Source organism: Triticum urartu, chromosome 4 (genome assembly GCF_003073215.2).
Source record: "Triticum urartu cultivar G1812 chromosome 4, Tu2.1, whole genome shotgun sequence".
Taxonomy (NCBI): domain Eukaryota; kingdom Viridiplantae; phylum Streptophyta; class Magnoliopsida; order Poales; family Poaceae; genus Triticum; species Triticum urartu.
In genome coordinates, this window is record NC_053025.1 from 13,800,871 (window position 1) to 13,815,561 (window position 14,691).

The window sequence follows — 14,691 nt, forward strand, 5'->3', positions numbered from 1 at the left end:
AGTGTGAAACGGACCTTAAAATCTAAATCCCAGAAATCAGCACACTGTTTTTATCTAATCCCAGCTTAGCCCGGCCCTTTTTGGCTGAGAAGGTGTTTGTTCCCGCTGGGATTGCGCAGGATGACAGAGATTGGGGAGAAACAGAACAGTTTTGTCGTAGCTATTTCAATGAGAACGAGGGAGACTTACCAAGGTGACTGTTCAGTCTTCAGTGCATGCTCGATCACTGGCCGTTCAGTCTTCAGCACACAAGCTAAATTGCTGGTAGCTAGTTAAGCAAGTGCGTAGCTGTGTAAAGAAACGTGCATGTTTCATCGTCAATCAGTAGTGGTATAAAAATTCTCAATCCTGTCTATAGTTCATCTTCTTCTAGACAGCTATATATCTCTTGCTTCGGTGGATTACTTGTGTCACCATCTACTGCATTTTCTAATATTTATATTCCAACTTATTGCTGGAATTTTGTCTATTTTGGGCCTAGCCCAATAGCAGTTTCAGAAATTCCTAATAAATCCTAAAGGCCCACACAGCCCATTTGTGCAACGCAAGAGGTGGAACAAAAGTTTTGTCCCACATTGCTAGTTGAGTGGGAGTTGGACCTCCTTATAAGGGAGGTTCTCTCCCCACTTGTACGAGCATGAGAACAAGAGGGATATCCACACGCGCTCCTCCTCCGCCGCTCGTCGCGACGCGGCGCGGGTTGCGGGAATGAGCCGAGCCGATGTCTAAATTTTTGCCACGCACGACGGGTATACGAAAGGTCACGTGGGAGTTGAAACGTTTTTCTGTAGTAGACACTGAATTCGAACGGCGCGCCTCTTCGGCCGCTGCCTGTTCGCTTCGTTGCTTCACCTCCCGTCGCAGCCTCTTCGCGTCCTTCTCTTGTGCCTATATAAGAGAGGTCGCTCCTCTCCAGAGAGACACACCAGAAGATCCCCTTCCTCTCGCCACAAAGTTCCTGAGCACTGCGTTGCTGCTACGATCTTTCCCATCCCGGCTTGCGGCGTGCACCGCACGTCAGGACAGTAGGCCTCCGAAACCGCACCTTTTGAGTCCTGTACGGGAGAAGGGTGATAAGGTTTTTGGGGAGCGCTCAGCGCGACTACTGGCTGCTTCATCACGGACGATCCGGTCGCCGACGACTACTTCCCCGACGACGACTTCTTCCCCGACGTCCACGACCTCCTCGACGACATGGCAGGCGAGGACACCGACCCCAAGTCCAGCGCTTCTGCTGCTGCTGTCCCGTACGTGTTCTTGTCTTTCCTGTTAAAGGTTCTGTCACAGTTTCTTGTTCTAGTCCTTATCCTACACATGTTAGGTTCTACTTCATATATACTACTTGCTATACTGTCTGCTTTAGATATGATAGGCTACGGTTCATATATGCAGAAGCTATTTACCTACTCTCTGTCAGAACGCATGACTTGTTTTATCTCTTCTATATTAGTCATGCTTTATCTAGTATTTCTGTTAATAAAATCATTTGGTAAATTGCTCATATTTCCAACACTTATTATTAATTTGGTTTGTAATGCGTCGTTGAACCATTTTATTCACCGCCTATACATATACTTGCCTTATCCATGTGAGTCCATTTTTGGAAAATGTTCTTTTCCCGTATTTCGTATCCGTATCCAAGGATGAGCACCGTAGATGACAATCTCATACATGCTAGCTGGACATATATCATGTTAATGCACTCAAAATAATTTTTAAAATTTAACAACTTCTGAGTTGTGCTCCTATATATCGCTACCATTAGAAATGTATGTTGTCGACCACATTCCTACAGGCTAGGCATTCAACCACTCTGAAGCTACAGAATAATAATCAACATCAACTGAAACGTCCCGCCTTCACAGCCAGAAGCATCATTTCGTTGCACTCAAGATCGAGTTGAGGTGCTAAATAAGTAGGTACTACAAGTTCACAGCTTTTTACATACATACAGTCCATAGCGTTCTTCGTCTACTGTGAATACAGAGGAGCAAAAAGGATGGCATCTCTGCAAGAAGCATATTTGCACAGCAAATTTGCAAAAACACAGAGAGCATTGAGCAGAGGGGTCTTTTTGTTTTCTCTTCTTTCTCCACTTGCAAATCAAGTCTTTTTTGCAACTCTATATAACTACAAACCGCAGCTTAAAAACCGTACCGCTGGAAAGAGTGGAGACAGAGTGTCAGAATTGGATGAGGTTGCAGAGACTCAAGTTTGTGATGGCTCCAACCTGTCAGTCACGTTTCACTCGTCTCCCATTGCAAGCTCTAGCGCGTAATCATCTCTGTCCTGAAATAGAAAGACGGGTCAATTTCATCTCAGCAAAGTTTGAAAGATGCACATATTTAAGGAGAGAGGGGTGCCAATAACATGAAACCGCTCTTCTCGAATAAGCAAAGTTGGCTATACTTACAACAGGCCCCCGCGCAAAGTATCTTCCAAACTGGAGCCAATATACCTACAAATTGAGATAGACGCGCAATCATCGGAATTCAGAAGAATATTTCATACTAGTTCCTATAGCATATTTGAACTAGAAATTTCTTGAAATTCATTAGGCGTCTTAAGAGAATTGCTTGCCTCATCTTCATCTTGCGTTTCAACTTCAAGATCAGAGGATGGGTAACCAACACATAACAAAGCATAGCCCTGAAAAGGAAGCCATACAATTGCAACATCAACATGATTTCAGTTTGCAGAGGTAGAATCATAATGATTCACGAAGCCTATAACATATGTCCTCGTCCTGTATAGGAAGCACACATAGCGCACCCAATTCGTGTGATAAAACTGAAAGCAGTTGGCAATTCTAGAGCACCAGACAGAGTTGAAGTCGACCTTGATCCGTCCTAACAAGTCACTGCTCACCAACTCATCTCTACATCAGTTGTCTTGGTACAACCTCTCCAAACTACTCAGATCCAGTAAAATGCAAGACTTTCTTAATAAAACAATAGGTTACTGCGACGTGTAATAAAGCTTGGTCCAACAGTTGCACTGATCACCATGCAATGCAAATGATAAAATTGAACTGGATCAGTTCAAAAAAAACAAAAAGAAACTTAACTGGATCATCTGACAGTAACACAGTAGCGCGTACACAAACGACATAACTAATCAGATCACGGGACAATAATTGTACTAGTACCGCACACAAACGTTTTGACAGTAAGGAGCATGAAGATCCCAATCACGCACAACAAAGTGGGTTTACCTGCTCTCTTAAGTCGGCGGATATTCCAAGAGCTTCAGGCTGTCTTATTTGCCCTGATTTTATCCTAACAGCACAGCTGGTGCAGCAACCTGATTACCACAAATTTCCTAATTCAGTAGCTTCTATAGATCATATGAAGTTAATGAAGAGGATAGGCTAGCCAGAGGGATAGAAGAACTAGTTAAACGATTTGGTACCAACTAGAGGAAAATTCAGCAACCATTTGCGGCGATTTAGATGAAATAAATAGAGCATCATACGTTTTTGTAGCTTATAATTCAGTTGGCGCTAATTGGTAACATTAGAATGAGACGAGGAGGCCGAGAAATTAAGGCAGCATGTAATACTACCATGGCGGCAGGCGAAGGGGAGCGTGATGTCCTGCGCCTCCGCGGTGTGCAGAATGTACTGGTCCTGCAAGCGGCCGTGGCACGCACACCAATCAGCACCACCTCGAGAGGAGGCGAGAGCGAAGCAAACCCAGCAGCATGCATTGATGCATACCTGGGGCACGAGGAAGTGGTGGACGACCCCGCGCTCCCGGTCGTGGACGGTGACCTTGTGGGTCGGGACGGCGGCAGCGGCGGCGGGGGCGGGGGCCTGCTGCAGCTCCGAGGCGCGCGCTGCCGTGCTCGTGCCACGGGCCGGGCGCGCGGGGAAGCTCGGGCTCCTCCCGCTTCTCCTCCAGAGGCCTCCTCCGTGCGCTGCTCCCACGCGAGCCCTGCATGCCACCCAAGGAGAGGAGAGGAGAGGAGAGGAGCGCGTCTGTTAGGACAAGCCGCGGGGGAGGGAGGGGAGGCGCGGAGTGCCGTGCGCGTACGTGGTCGCGGCGGGGCACGCCGCCATCCTGGCCGTGGACTGCCTGCCTGTGGTCGCCGGGCCGGCGAGACGAGGCCGGCGAGGAGCGGGGGCGGGAGCGGCAAAATCCCAAGGATTGGTTGGTTGGCTCGGAGCGGATAAGGTGCTTCCGGAGTTCCGGTGCCGTTAACCGGGAGCGGCCGCGGTGTGCCGTGTCAGCCAGCTGCCAGCGTGTGCGTGACAGCCGAGTCTATGTCCCGCTTTAGACACAAGACCGCGTCGCCTACAGAGCCGGCCCATTAAACATTGTGTTTCGTCAGGCTGGCTACATAAAATATATTCACACATTTCAAAAATATGTTCGTGACACTTTACAAAAAGTTTATACAATGTAAAAAAAATCCAGCATAGTTTACAAAAATGCTTTGTATCATTAAAAAATGTTTCAACATGAATTTGGAAAATGTTTAACAGATATTTGAAAAATGTTCAAGTGTATAAAAATTGTTAATCTTGTAGTATTTGAAGAATGTTAGACGCATATAAAAAAAGTTTTATACGCATAAAAAATGTACAATGTGTGTGACAAAAACAAACATCAAAAAATATATTTGAAAAATGTTAATCGTGTATTGAAAAAATGTTGAATGTGTATAAAAACATTCTGCTGTACATAGGGAAAATGTACAATGTGTATTAAAAATTTACACTTGTGTTTAAAAAAAGAAAAAGAAAAGAAAAGAAAAAGGGAAAGCCGAAGAAAGCCAGAGAAAAACCAAAGAAAACGGTGCTAAAACAGTGGATACCCGAACAAAAACCAACAGGAAAAAAACTCGCGCTCACGTACAATGCTAGCCCGGCCCAATAGCTGCCGCGTTGTAGGTGATTCCTAACAAGAATCAGCGCGAGCGAAACATAGTTATCGCGACCCGACTCGCTCGTGCAGGCTCTTGCGTACACTCCTGCGTAGAAGATCCTCTTCTTCTCTTCCAAAAAGGAGTACTTCTTAGGGGGGAAAAATGTGGCACAGGAGAACTTCTTCTTCGGAGCATATTTTTGATTTTACCCCGAAAGGCATGAGGCCATATATTAAATATTACAGGTCCTGCCAATTAATAAGCATTATAGAAAAAGGAAAATATCAAATCCCTTATTAGGGGTGCCAAAGTCTTCTTCCTTCTACATCCATCGGGGGCGCGCCATGAGCGAAGCTCGTTTCAGCCGTTGGACCTCCATCCTGATGAAGAAAACTTGTTTAAACCTAGGAGCTTATAGAAGCAGCGGCGAAAAAGTCATCGATGTAGACCAAAAGACACTGACAGTCATGATCTGCGTAGTAAGTCACCACTTCGGAGAAAAAACATCGGAGAAGCCCGAAAATACTCCAAAGATCATGAGCGTCGACCATCACCCCAACGACATGACCAAGTCGCATAAAGCATCCACCCATATCTAAAAAAATCCAGACGACGCACACACCGTCTCCTAAGTCCAACACCAATAACAATGTGCGGAGGAACCTTATCCGTCACTACCATCGCCATCGCCGGAGCCGCATAGGAGAACTCGTTGTTCCTGCATCTGAGGTCTACCACATTTTTGGGATTTGATTCGGGGGGGCTCATTGATGATTTTCACACGGTAGATTTTTATATTGCTAGATTGAATTATAGCCTAATTACCTTGATTCATAAGTGCAACGATGTCAAATAGATTAAAAAATTAACCCCATTTTGACTTCATAATGTGAGCTTTAAATTCACTAAAGTTTAGATGAATTGGTTGACTAGGGTGGTTGATCTTGTCATTTCACCTATACAACTATTGTTGTGAAAGGAAGACAATCATGCAGGGAGTCCTGGTTCTTCGTGAGACTTTGAATACTATGCATCGTTAAAAAAACTAAAGTGCTCTTAGTTTAAAGTTTATTTTGAAAAACCATATGAAAAAATAAAATGGCATTTTTATGTCAAATGTGTAGATACAAAGGTTTCTCTCATGTTTGGATTGATCGGAAGATGAAACTTATGAGAGATAGACATGTGGGAATAAAAGCCAATAATGATATTGGTCCTTTTCTCCAAACCTTTAAAGGGCTCGGGCAAGGGGATTCCTTGTCTCCTTTAATTTTCTAATCTTGTTGTGATGCCTTGACATTGTTGATGCACAATGCTAGGTATGATGATATAGTCAAGGGATTGATTGATGATTCCCGCAAAAAAAGGATTGATTGATAAATACACTGAAGGGGGTATAAATATGTTGTAGTGCATTGATGATATTGTTTTTCTACTTAGAGATGGTTATGAAAGTACACACAATTTAAAATTCATTTTGTGCGTGTTTTGATCAAATGGCTGGACTTAAAATTAACTTTCATAAGAGCGAGCTTTATATGTTTGGTGATGTCAAGAATAAAATTGTATGATAAAGACAATATTCATTTGCCACATTGGCAATCTACAAATGAGATATGTAGCAATTCCAATATTCAGCAATAGGATTAATAAAAGGATTAGAAGAATGTGGAAGACAAAATTAAGAAAAAGGCACGGGGTTTGGTAAGGAAGATTATTAGCTATTGGAGGAAGGACAATATTGATCAGTCATGTTTGAAAAAAATCCCTAGATACATGATGTTATTTTATCCTTTGCATGTGGGTGTGACGAAAAGGAGTGGCTTCTTTAGAGCTAGGTTACTTTGGCAACAAGATGTTGATAAATGAAAATATGATCTTGTTAACCGGATGACGGTTTGTCTTCCAAACGGTTTGGGAGGGTTGGGTGTTCAGAATTTAGAAACAATGAATAATCCTTTGCTCTCAAAATGGTTATGGAAACCATACAATATTGAAGGGGTGATTTTGAGAAGAAAAAAATATATAGGAGACAAATGCATACATGATGTTTAAGTCCAAGCTAACGAATTCTAAATCTTGGGATGTGTCGATGAAAAACACGATAGTTGTACTGAAGTATGCCCCTCATCATATCAAGTGGTTTCTTACTAACAATATTGTTTTTACTGTCACAACCATGAATAAGAAGCTCATTGTTGTTAATGTACATTTCTCTTGTAAATTCCAATGAAAAGTGAAGTTGACATTGAAGATAAAAAATGCGGTCTATTATGAAACAGAAATAGTGTGCATATCAAAGATACCCTGATGCATAGGGGATGGCATGGTAGTGGTGCTTGCCAATCTTGTGGTCAGGAAGAAAGTACTAATCAACTTTTTTAGATTGTTCATTTGCTAGACTTATGTGGAATATACTGAAATGTGCTCTTAGTTTTCGAGATATCTTCCTAGCATAGATAATCTTTTCATTTCTTGGCTCCTCGGATTTGGAAACAAGATACAAATTTGACTATTGTTTGTGTTGCTATAATTTTTTTAGATGCTTGGAAATCCTAAACAATACATCACTAGTAGAAAACAGGCCTTTAGTCCCGGTTCCAGAGGGCCTTTAGTCCCTGTCCTGGAACCGAGACAAAACAAACGGGACTAATGCCCAAAACCTTTAGTCCCAATTGGCTTACGAACCGGAACTAAAGGAGCTCCACGTGGCCGCTGTCTGGAGCTCCACCTTTAGTCCCAGTTGGTAACACCAACCGGGACTAAAGGAACTTTTTTGAATTTTTTTTTAAAAAATGATTTTTCGATTTTCAAATTTTTGAATTATTTGACAATTTAATCTCTAATCACCCCTCATCACTCCCATCCTCTCACTATTCCAGCCTAAGCACGCTTAACTTCCGAATTCTATTCCCCCTAGTTTCCAAGTCTGCACTTGTTGTTTTCCTGACAATGGTAAGCTGTCAATCCTATTAACCCTTAGGAGTTGAACTTGAGCATGAAGTCACACGTTTCACTGTTTGGGTTTGATCTAAAAAACAATAATTATTTAGTAACACTAATATTTCTTGAATAAGTATTTTGACCAGAGTTTGACCAAAAATTCAAACAAACTTAAATTTGAGGATAACTTTTTTCCTTTCAGAATTTGAGGATTCTAAAAATGTGCAAAACGGCCTATGGTAGACGAAATCGGAACCAGGTTTTCGTGCTGAACATTTTGATATATTATACGTTTTTCTTCGACATCGTATGCAAAAGTTATAGCTGTTTTACTTTTTCATAACATTTTTTTGCAAAACATGTCGAAATTTATGTTTTTTTAATTTTCCTAACTAGTAGATGTACTAACATAACTACATCTCGAAGGATTTTAATTTTTGAAGTTTTTATCATTTTCTTTTGTTTTTTTTCAAAACTAAGATGGTGATAGGGGGTAGAGTTTGAAAATTGCAGAACCCTTTTAGTCCGGGATGGTGTCCATCCAATCCTACCGTCGACTACATCTGCTAGCACCGTCCCAGCCAGAGTCACAACTAAGGTTAACCAAGCCAAAGTTTCTATTAAAGTGGCAGAAAGAATTACTTTTTAATATAGCAAAACTAATTCTATCAACTATTATTAAAGGCTAAACAACTATTAATACAAAACTGCAGCAAAATTAATATTAATTAATTATAAAAATTTATCTACTATTGTCTAACAGAAGCATAGTACAACATGTTAAAATCTACAGAAAGAACTAACTAAAAATAATTGATAACAACAATTAAAGGACTAAAACAACTATATAAGCAAAACGGTATTTTTTTAATTAAAATCCTAATTTAAATTATTCTAAAAATAACCAAATAAATCTTACTATGACAACAATCTAACATGTGACTAGGAGGAAAAAAATTAAATTAAACTATTTTAAACTCAGATTATTCACAATCTAGGGTTTGAAGAAAATTTGAACACATTCATATTTAAATCATTCAAATTTGAAAACTAATGGCACAAACAAAAATTGATGACTACACATTGTAGACCATCTTGGTTGCTAATTTTATGCAAACAAAGCAGGAAAATATGAGGTCTCGGGTCGGGGGGGGGGGGGAGGTAAACTATAATCGAACAGGTACCAAGGGACGTGTTCAAAGCCGAGCCATGGATGAGGCCTAGGACGAGATTTATTAGGGCATCATGAGGATCCATTGGGGGCGGGGTGCAAGAGCTATGCTTTTGCTTCCCTAGATCATTGCTTATTAGTCTACACGTTTTTTCTCACTACAAAACCTCGTCTTTTATCATAATTATGAAAAACTTGATGGTGATTCCGTATAATTAACTCTTTGAGTGTTGGCTCCGTTTCTAGGACAGTGACACCCCTATTTATATTTGCTCTCTCCATCTTGTAGTCCTGGTTTGAGTTTCTAGTTTCTAGTACTCTGTATTCAAGCAATGGTTTCCATATGAATGAGAAAGCAGAGGCTCTCTTTCTTGAGAGAGAAAAACATGTGTACTATTGTTTGTTTTTTCAAACTGTCCCACAGTCTGTGACATGCCACACATTTGATTCGCCCATACTTTGGTTGCTTGCCCAAAGTAATAAGAGTGCTAAATATCTGCAATGAAGAAAAGTCATGTTTCTATATTCTACTACGCCAGTAAGATGCCAGCCAGATGCATGAAAACGAGGAAATGCAAACCTAGTCAAACTTCTATGGGACCTCTCTCCATGTGCTCTGTTTCGCCTCCCCTCATTCCCCACTGATTCCCCATTTCTTGCTCTGTCATCACTTGTGTGACGTGTGCGATCACTTGCAACATACTAAGCGTGCGCCAATTCAATACAACAGACTAATAATGGACACAAACAATACTAAGCATGGGTCAACTCAGCACAAGAACTAAGAATGGACAATTCAACAACACTAGTAGGCCCATTTCTCCGTGTGTGACAAATAAAAATAAAAGGGAAGACGGACATGACCCAGAATGGTCAACCCGTAATGCTCCAGCCGCTGCACCTCTGTGCCAGCGGTGCTTCTTATGGTACTCCTCCTCAACCAGAGCGTGCCCGACGCAACGACGCCCGCCTCTCAGAGGCATGGGGCCTCGTTGAGTACCCCCTTACCCATCCTCCCATGCATCTAGGCAAAAGCCTGTGTGCTTCTTGGGAACACAATGGCGCTACGAACTTTCCCCTTCATGAAGACATCCGTCCTTGGACCACAAGGGTGGTTGGGATCGTAGCAGAAATTTAAATTTTCTACGCATCACCAAGATCAATCTATGGAGTCATATAGCAACGAGGGATAGAGGAGTGCATCTACATACCCTTGTAGATCAGGAGGGGAAGCGTTCAAGAGAACGGGGTTGATGGAGTCGTACTCGACGTGATTCAAATCACCGATGACCTAGTGCCGAACGGACGGCACCTCCGCGTTCAACACACGTATGGTTGGGAGACTCTCCTCCTTCTTGATCCAGCAAGGGGGAAGGAGAGGTTGATGAAGATCCAGCAGCACGACGGCGTGGTGGTGGAAGCAACGGTGATCTCGGCAGGGCTTCGCCAAGCGCTGGGAGACGGAGGAGTGTCACGGGAGGGAGAGGGAGAGGCCAGGGGCTTGTTTGCGCAGCCCTCCCTCCCCCCACTATATATAGGGTGCCTAGGGGGGGCGCCAGCCCTAGGAGATCCAATCTCCTAGGGGGGCGGCGGCCAAGGGGGTGCCTTGCCCCCCAAGGCAAGGGTGGCGCCCCCACCCCTAGGGTTTCTAACCCTAGGCACAGGGGGAGGCCCAAGGGGGGGCGCACCAGCCCACTAGGGGCTGGTTCCCCTCCCACTTCAGCCCATGGGGCCCTCTGGGATAGGTGGCCCCACCCAGTGGAACCCCGGGACCCTTCCGGTGGTCCCGGTACAATACTGGTGACCCCGAAACCTTCCCGATGGCCGAAACTGGACTTCCTATATATAAATCTTTACCTCCCGACCATTCCGGAACTCCTCGTGACGTCCGGGATCTCATCCGGGACTCCGAACAACTTTCGGGTTACCGTGTGCTAATATCTCTACAACCCTAGCGTCATCGAACCTTAAGTGTGTAGACCCTACGGGTTCGGGAGACATGCAGACATGACCGAGAAGCCTCTCCGGTCAATAACCAACAGCGGGATCTGGATACCCATGTTGTCTCCCACAAGCTCCACGATGATCTCATCGGATGAACCACGATGTCGAGGATTCAATCAATCCGTATACAATTCCCTTTGTCAATCGGTACGTTACTTGCCCGAGACTCGATCGTCGGTATCCCAATACCTTGTTCAGTCTCGTTACCGGCAAGTCACTTTACTCGTACCGTAATGCATGATCCCGTGATCAATCACTTGATCACTTTGAGCTCATTATGATGATGCATTACCGAGTGGGCCCAGAGATACCTCTCCGTCATACGGAGTGACAAATCCCAGTCTCGATTCGTGCCAACCCAACAGACACTTTCGGAGATACCTGTAATGTACCTTTATAGTCACCCAGTTACGTTGTGACATTTGGCACACCCAAGGCACTCCTACGGTATCCGGGAGTTGCACAATATCATGGTCTAAGGAAATGATACTTGACATTCAGAAAAACTACAGCAAACGAACTACACGATCTTTGAGCTAAGCTTAGGATTGGGTCTTGTCCATCACATCATTCTCCTAATGATGTGATCCCGTTATAAATGACATCTAATGTCCATAGTCAGGAAACCATGACTATCCTTTGATCAACGAGCTAGTCAACTAGAGGCTCACTAGGGACATGTTGTGGTCTATGTATTCACACATGTATTACGATTTCCGGATAACACAATTATAGCATGAACAATAGACAATTATCATGAACAAAGAAATATAATAATAACCATTTTATTATTGCCTCTAGGGCATATTTCCAACAGTCTCCCACTTGCACTAGAGTCAATATTCTAGTTACATTGTGATGAATCGAACACCCATGCAGTTCTGGTGTTGATCATGTTTTGCTCTAGGGAGAGGTTTAGTCAACGGATCTGCTACATTCAGGTCCATATGTACTTTACAAATCTCTATGTCTCCATTTTGAACACTTTCACGAATGGAGTTGAAGCGACGCTTGATATGCCTGGTCTTCCTGTGAAACCTGGGCTCCTTGGCAAGGGCAATAGCTCCAATGTTGTCACGGAAGAGAGTCATCGGGCCCGACGCATTGGGCATGACTCCTAGGTCGGTAATGAAGTCCTTCACCCAGACTGCTTCTTGTGCTGCCTCCGAGGCTGCCATGTACTCCGCTTCACATGTAGATCCCACCACAACGCTTTGCTTGCAACTGCACCAGCTTACTGCCCCACCATTCAAAATATACACGTATCTGGTTTGTGACTTAGAGTCATCCAGATTTGTGTCGAAGCTAGCATGGACGTAACCCTTTACGACGAGCTCTTCGTCACCTCCATAAACGAGAAACATTTCCTTAGTCCTTTTTAGGTACTTCAGGATATTCTTGACCGCTATCCAGTGTTCCATGCCGGGATTACTTTGGTACCTTCCTACCAAACTTACGGCAAGGTTTACATCAGGTCTGGTACACAGCATAGCATACATGATAGACCCTATGGCCGAGGCATAGGGGACGACACTCATCTTTTCTCTATCTTCTGCCGTGGTCGGGCATTGAGCCGTGCTCAATCTCGTACCTTGCAATACAGGCAAGAACCCCTTCTTTGACTGATCCATTTTGAACTTCTTTAATATCTTGTCAAGGTACGTACTCTGTGAAAGACCAATGAGGCGTCTCGATCTATCTCTATAGATCTTGATGCCTAATATATAAGCAGCTTCTCCAAGGTCCTTCATTGAAAAACACTTGTTCAAGTAGGCCTTTATGCTTTCCAAGAATTCTATATCATTTCCCGTCAACAGTATGTCATCCACATACAATATGAGAAATGCTACAGAGCTCCCACTCACTTTCTTGTAAATGCAGGCTTCTCCATAAGTCTGCATAAACCCAAACGCTTTGATCATCTCATCAAAGCGAATGTTCCAACTCCGAGATGCTTGCATCAGCCCATAAATCGAGCGTTGGAGCTTGCACACCTTGTCAGCATTCTTAGGATCGACAAAACCTTCCGGCTGCATCATATACAATTCTTCCTTAAGGAAACCATTAAGGAATGTTGTTTTGACGTCCATTTGCCATATCTCATAATCATAGAATGCGGCAATTGCTAACATGACTCGGACGGACTTCAGCTTCGCTACGGGTGAGAAAGTCTCATCGTAGTCAACCCCTTGAACTTGTTGATAACCCTTAGTGACAAGCCGAGCTTTATAGTTGGTCACATTACCATCCGCGTATGTCTTCTTCTTAAAGATCCATTTATTTTCTATGGCTCGCCAATCAACGGGCAAGTCAGTCAAAGTCCATACTTTGTTTTCATACATGGATCCTATCTCGGATTTCATGGCTTCCAGCCATTTGTCGGAATCCGGGCCCACCATCGCTTCTTCATAGTTCGAAGGTTCACCGTTGTCTAACAACATGATTTCCAAGACAGGGTTGCCGTACCACTCTGGTGCGGAACGTGTCCTTGTGGACCTACGAAGTTCAGTAGCAACTTGATCTGAAGTTTCATGATCATCATCATCAACTTCCTCTCTGGTCGGTGCAGGCACCTCAGGAACATTTTCTTGAGCTGCGCCACTTGCCGGTTCAAGAGGTAATACTTCATCAAGTTCTACCTTCCTCCCACTTATTTCTTTCGAGAGAAACTCTTTCTCTAGAAAGGACCCATTCTTGGCAACAAAGATCTTGCCTTCAGATCTGAGGTAGAAGGTATACCCAGCAGTTTCTTTAGGGTATCCTATGAAGACGCATTTTTCCGACTTGGGTTCGAGCTTTTCAGGTTGAAGTTTCTTGACATAAGCATCGCATCCCCAAACTTTTAGAAACGACAGCTTAGGTTTCTTCCCAAACCATAACTCATACGGTGTCGTCTCAACGGGTTTCGACGGAGCCCTATTTAAAGTGAATGCGGCAGTCTCTAAAGCATAGCCCCAAAATGATAGCGGTAAATCCGTAAGAGACATCATAGATCGCACCATATCTAATAGAGTGCGATTACGATGTTCGGACACACCATTACGCTGAGGTGTTCCAGGCGGCGTTAGTTGTGAAACTATTCCACATTTTCTTAAGTGTGTGCCAAATTCGTGACTCAAGTATTCTCCCCCACGATCTGATCGCAAGAACTTGATTTTCCTGTCACGTTGATTCTCAACCTCACTCTGAAATTCCTTGAACTTTTCAAAGGTCTCAGACTTGTGTTTCATTAATTAGACATACCCATATCTACTCAAGTCATCAGTGAGGGTGAGAACATAACGATAGCCACCGTGAGCCTCAACACTCATTGGACTGCACACATCAGTATGTATGATTTCCAATAAGTTGGTTGCTCGCTCCATTGTTCCTGAGAACGGAGTCTTGGTCATTTTACCCATGAGGCATGGTTCGCACGTGTCAAATGATTCGTAATCAAGAGACTCTAAAAGTCCATCTGCATGGAGCTTCTTCATGCGTTTGACACCTATGTGACCAAGGCGGCAGTGCCACAAGTATGTGGGACTACCATTATCAACCTTACATCTTTTGGTATTCACACTATGAATATGTGTAGCATTAGGCTCGAGATTCATTAAGAACAAACCATTCACCATTGGAGCATGACCATAAAACATATCTCTCATATAAATAGAACGACCATTATTCTCGGATTTAAATGAGTAGCCATCTCGAATTAAACG

The 14,691-nt window shown here is 43.4% G+C and overlaps 1 protein-coding gene across 1 annotated transcript; it reads right to left on the reverse strand.

The window, feature by feature from the left end:
- Positions 1-1,820: 1,820 nt before the first annotated feature.
- LOC125550267 (ferredoxin C 2, chloroplastic-like) lies at positions 1,821-4,280 on the reverse strand. The gene is made up of 8 exons (XM_048713228.1): positions 4,035-4,280; positions 3,719-3,935; positions 3,565-3,628; positions 3,215-3,303; positions 2,581-2,649; positions 2,414-2,458; positions 2,231-2,289; positions 1,821-2,159 (listed from the first exon to the last, which is right to left on the reverse strand). Exons 1-7 carry the CDS (start codon positions 4,058-4,060, stop codon positions 2,245-2,247), a joined length of 555 nt encoding a protein of 184 aa, XP_048569185.1. The 5' UTR covers positions 4,061-4,280; the 3' UTR covers positions 1,821-2,159; positions 2,231-2,244.
- Between the last annotated feature and the right edge of the window lie 10,411 nt (positions 4,281-14,691).

Excerpts from the sequence above, each read along its gene's own strand:
- LOC125550267 (XM_048713228.1), bottom strand. The coding sequence starts at position 4,060 with ATGGCGGCGTGCCCCGCCGCGACCAC. Across the intron at positions 2,650-3,214 it reads CCGCCGACTTAAGAGAGCAG|GGCTATGCTTTGTTATGTGT; the intron begins GTAAACCCACTT and ends CTTCCTTTTCAG. Across the intron at positions 2,290-2,413 it reads ACTTTGCGCGGGGGCCTGTT|GACAGAGATGATTACGCGCT; the intron begins GTAAGTATAGCC and ends TTTCTATTTCAG.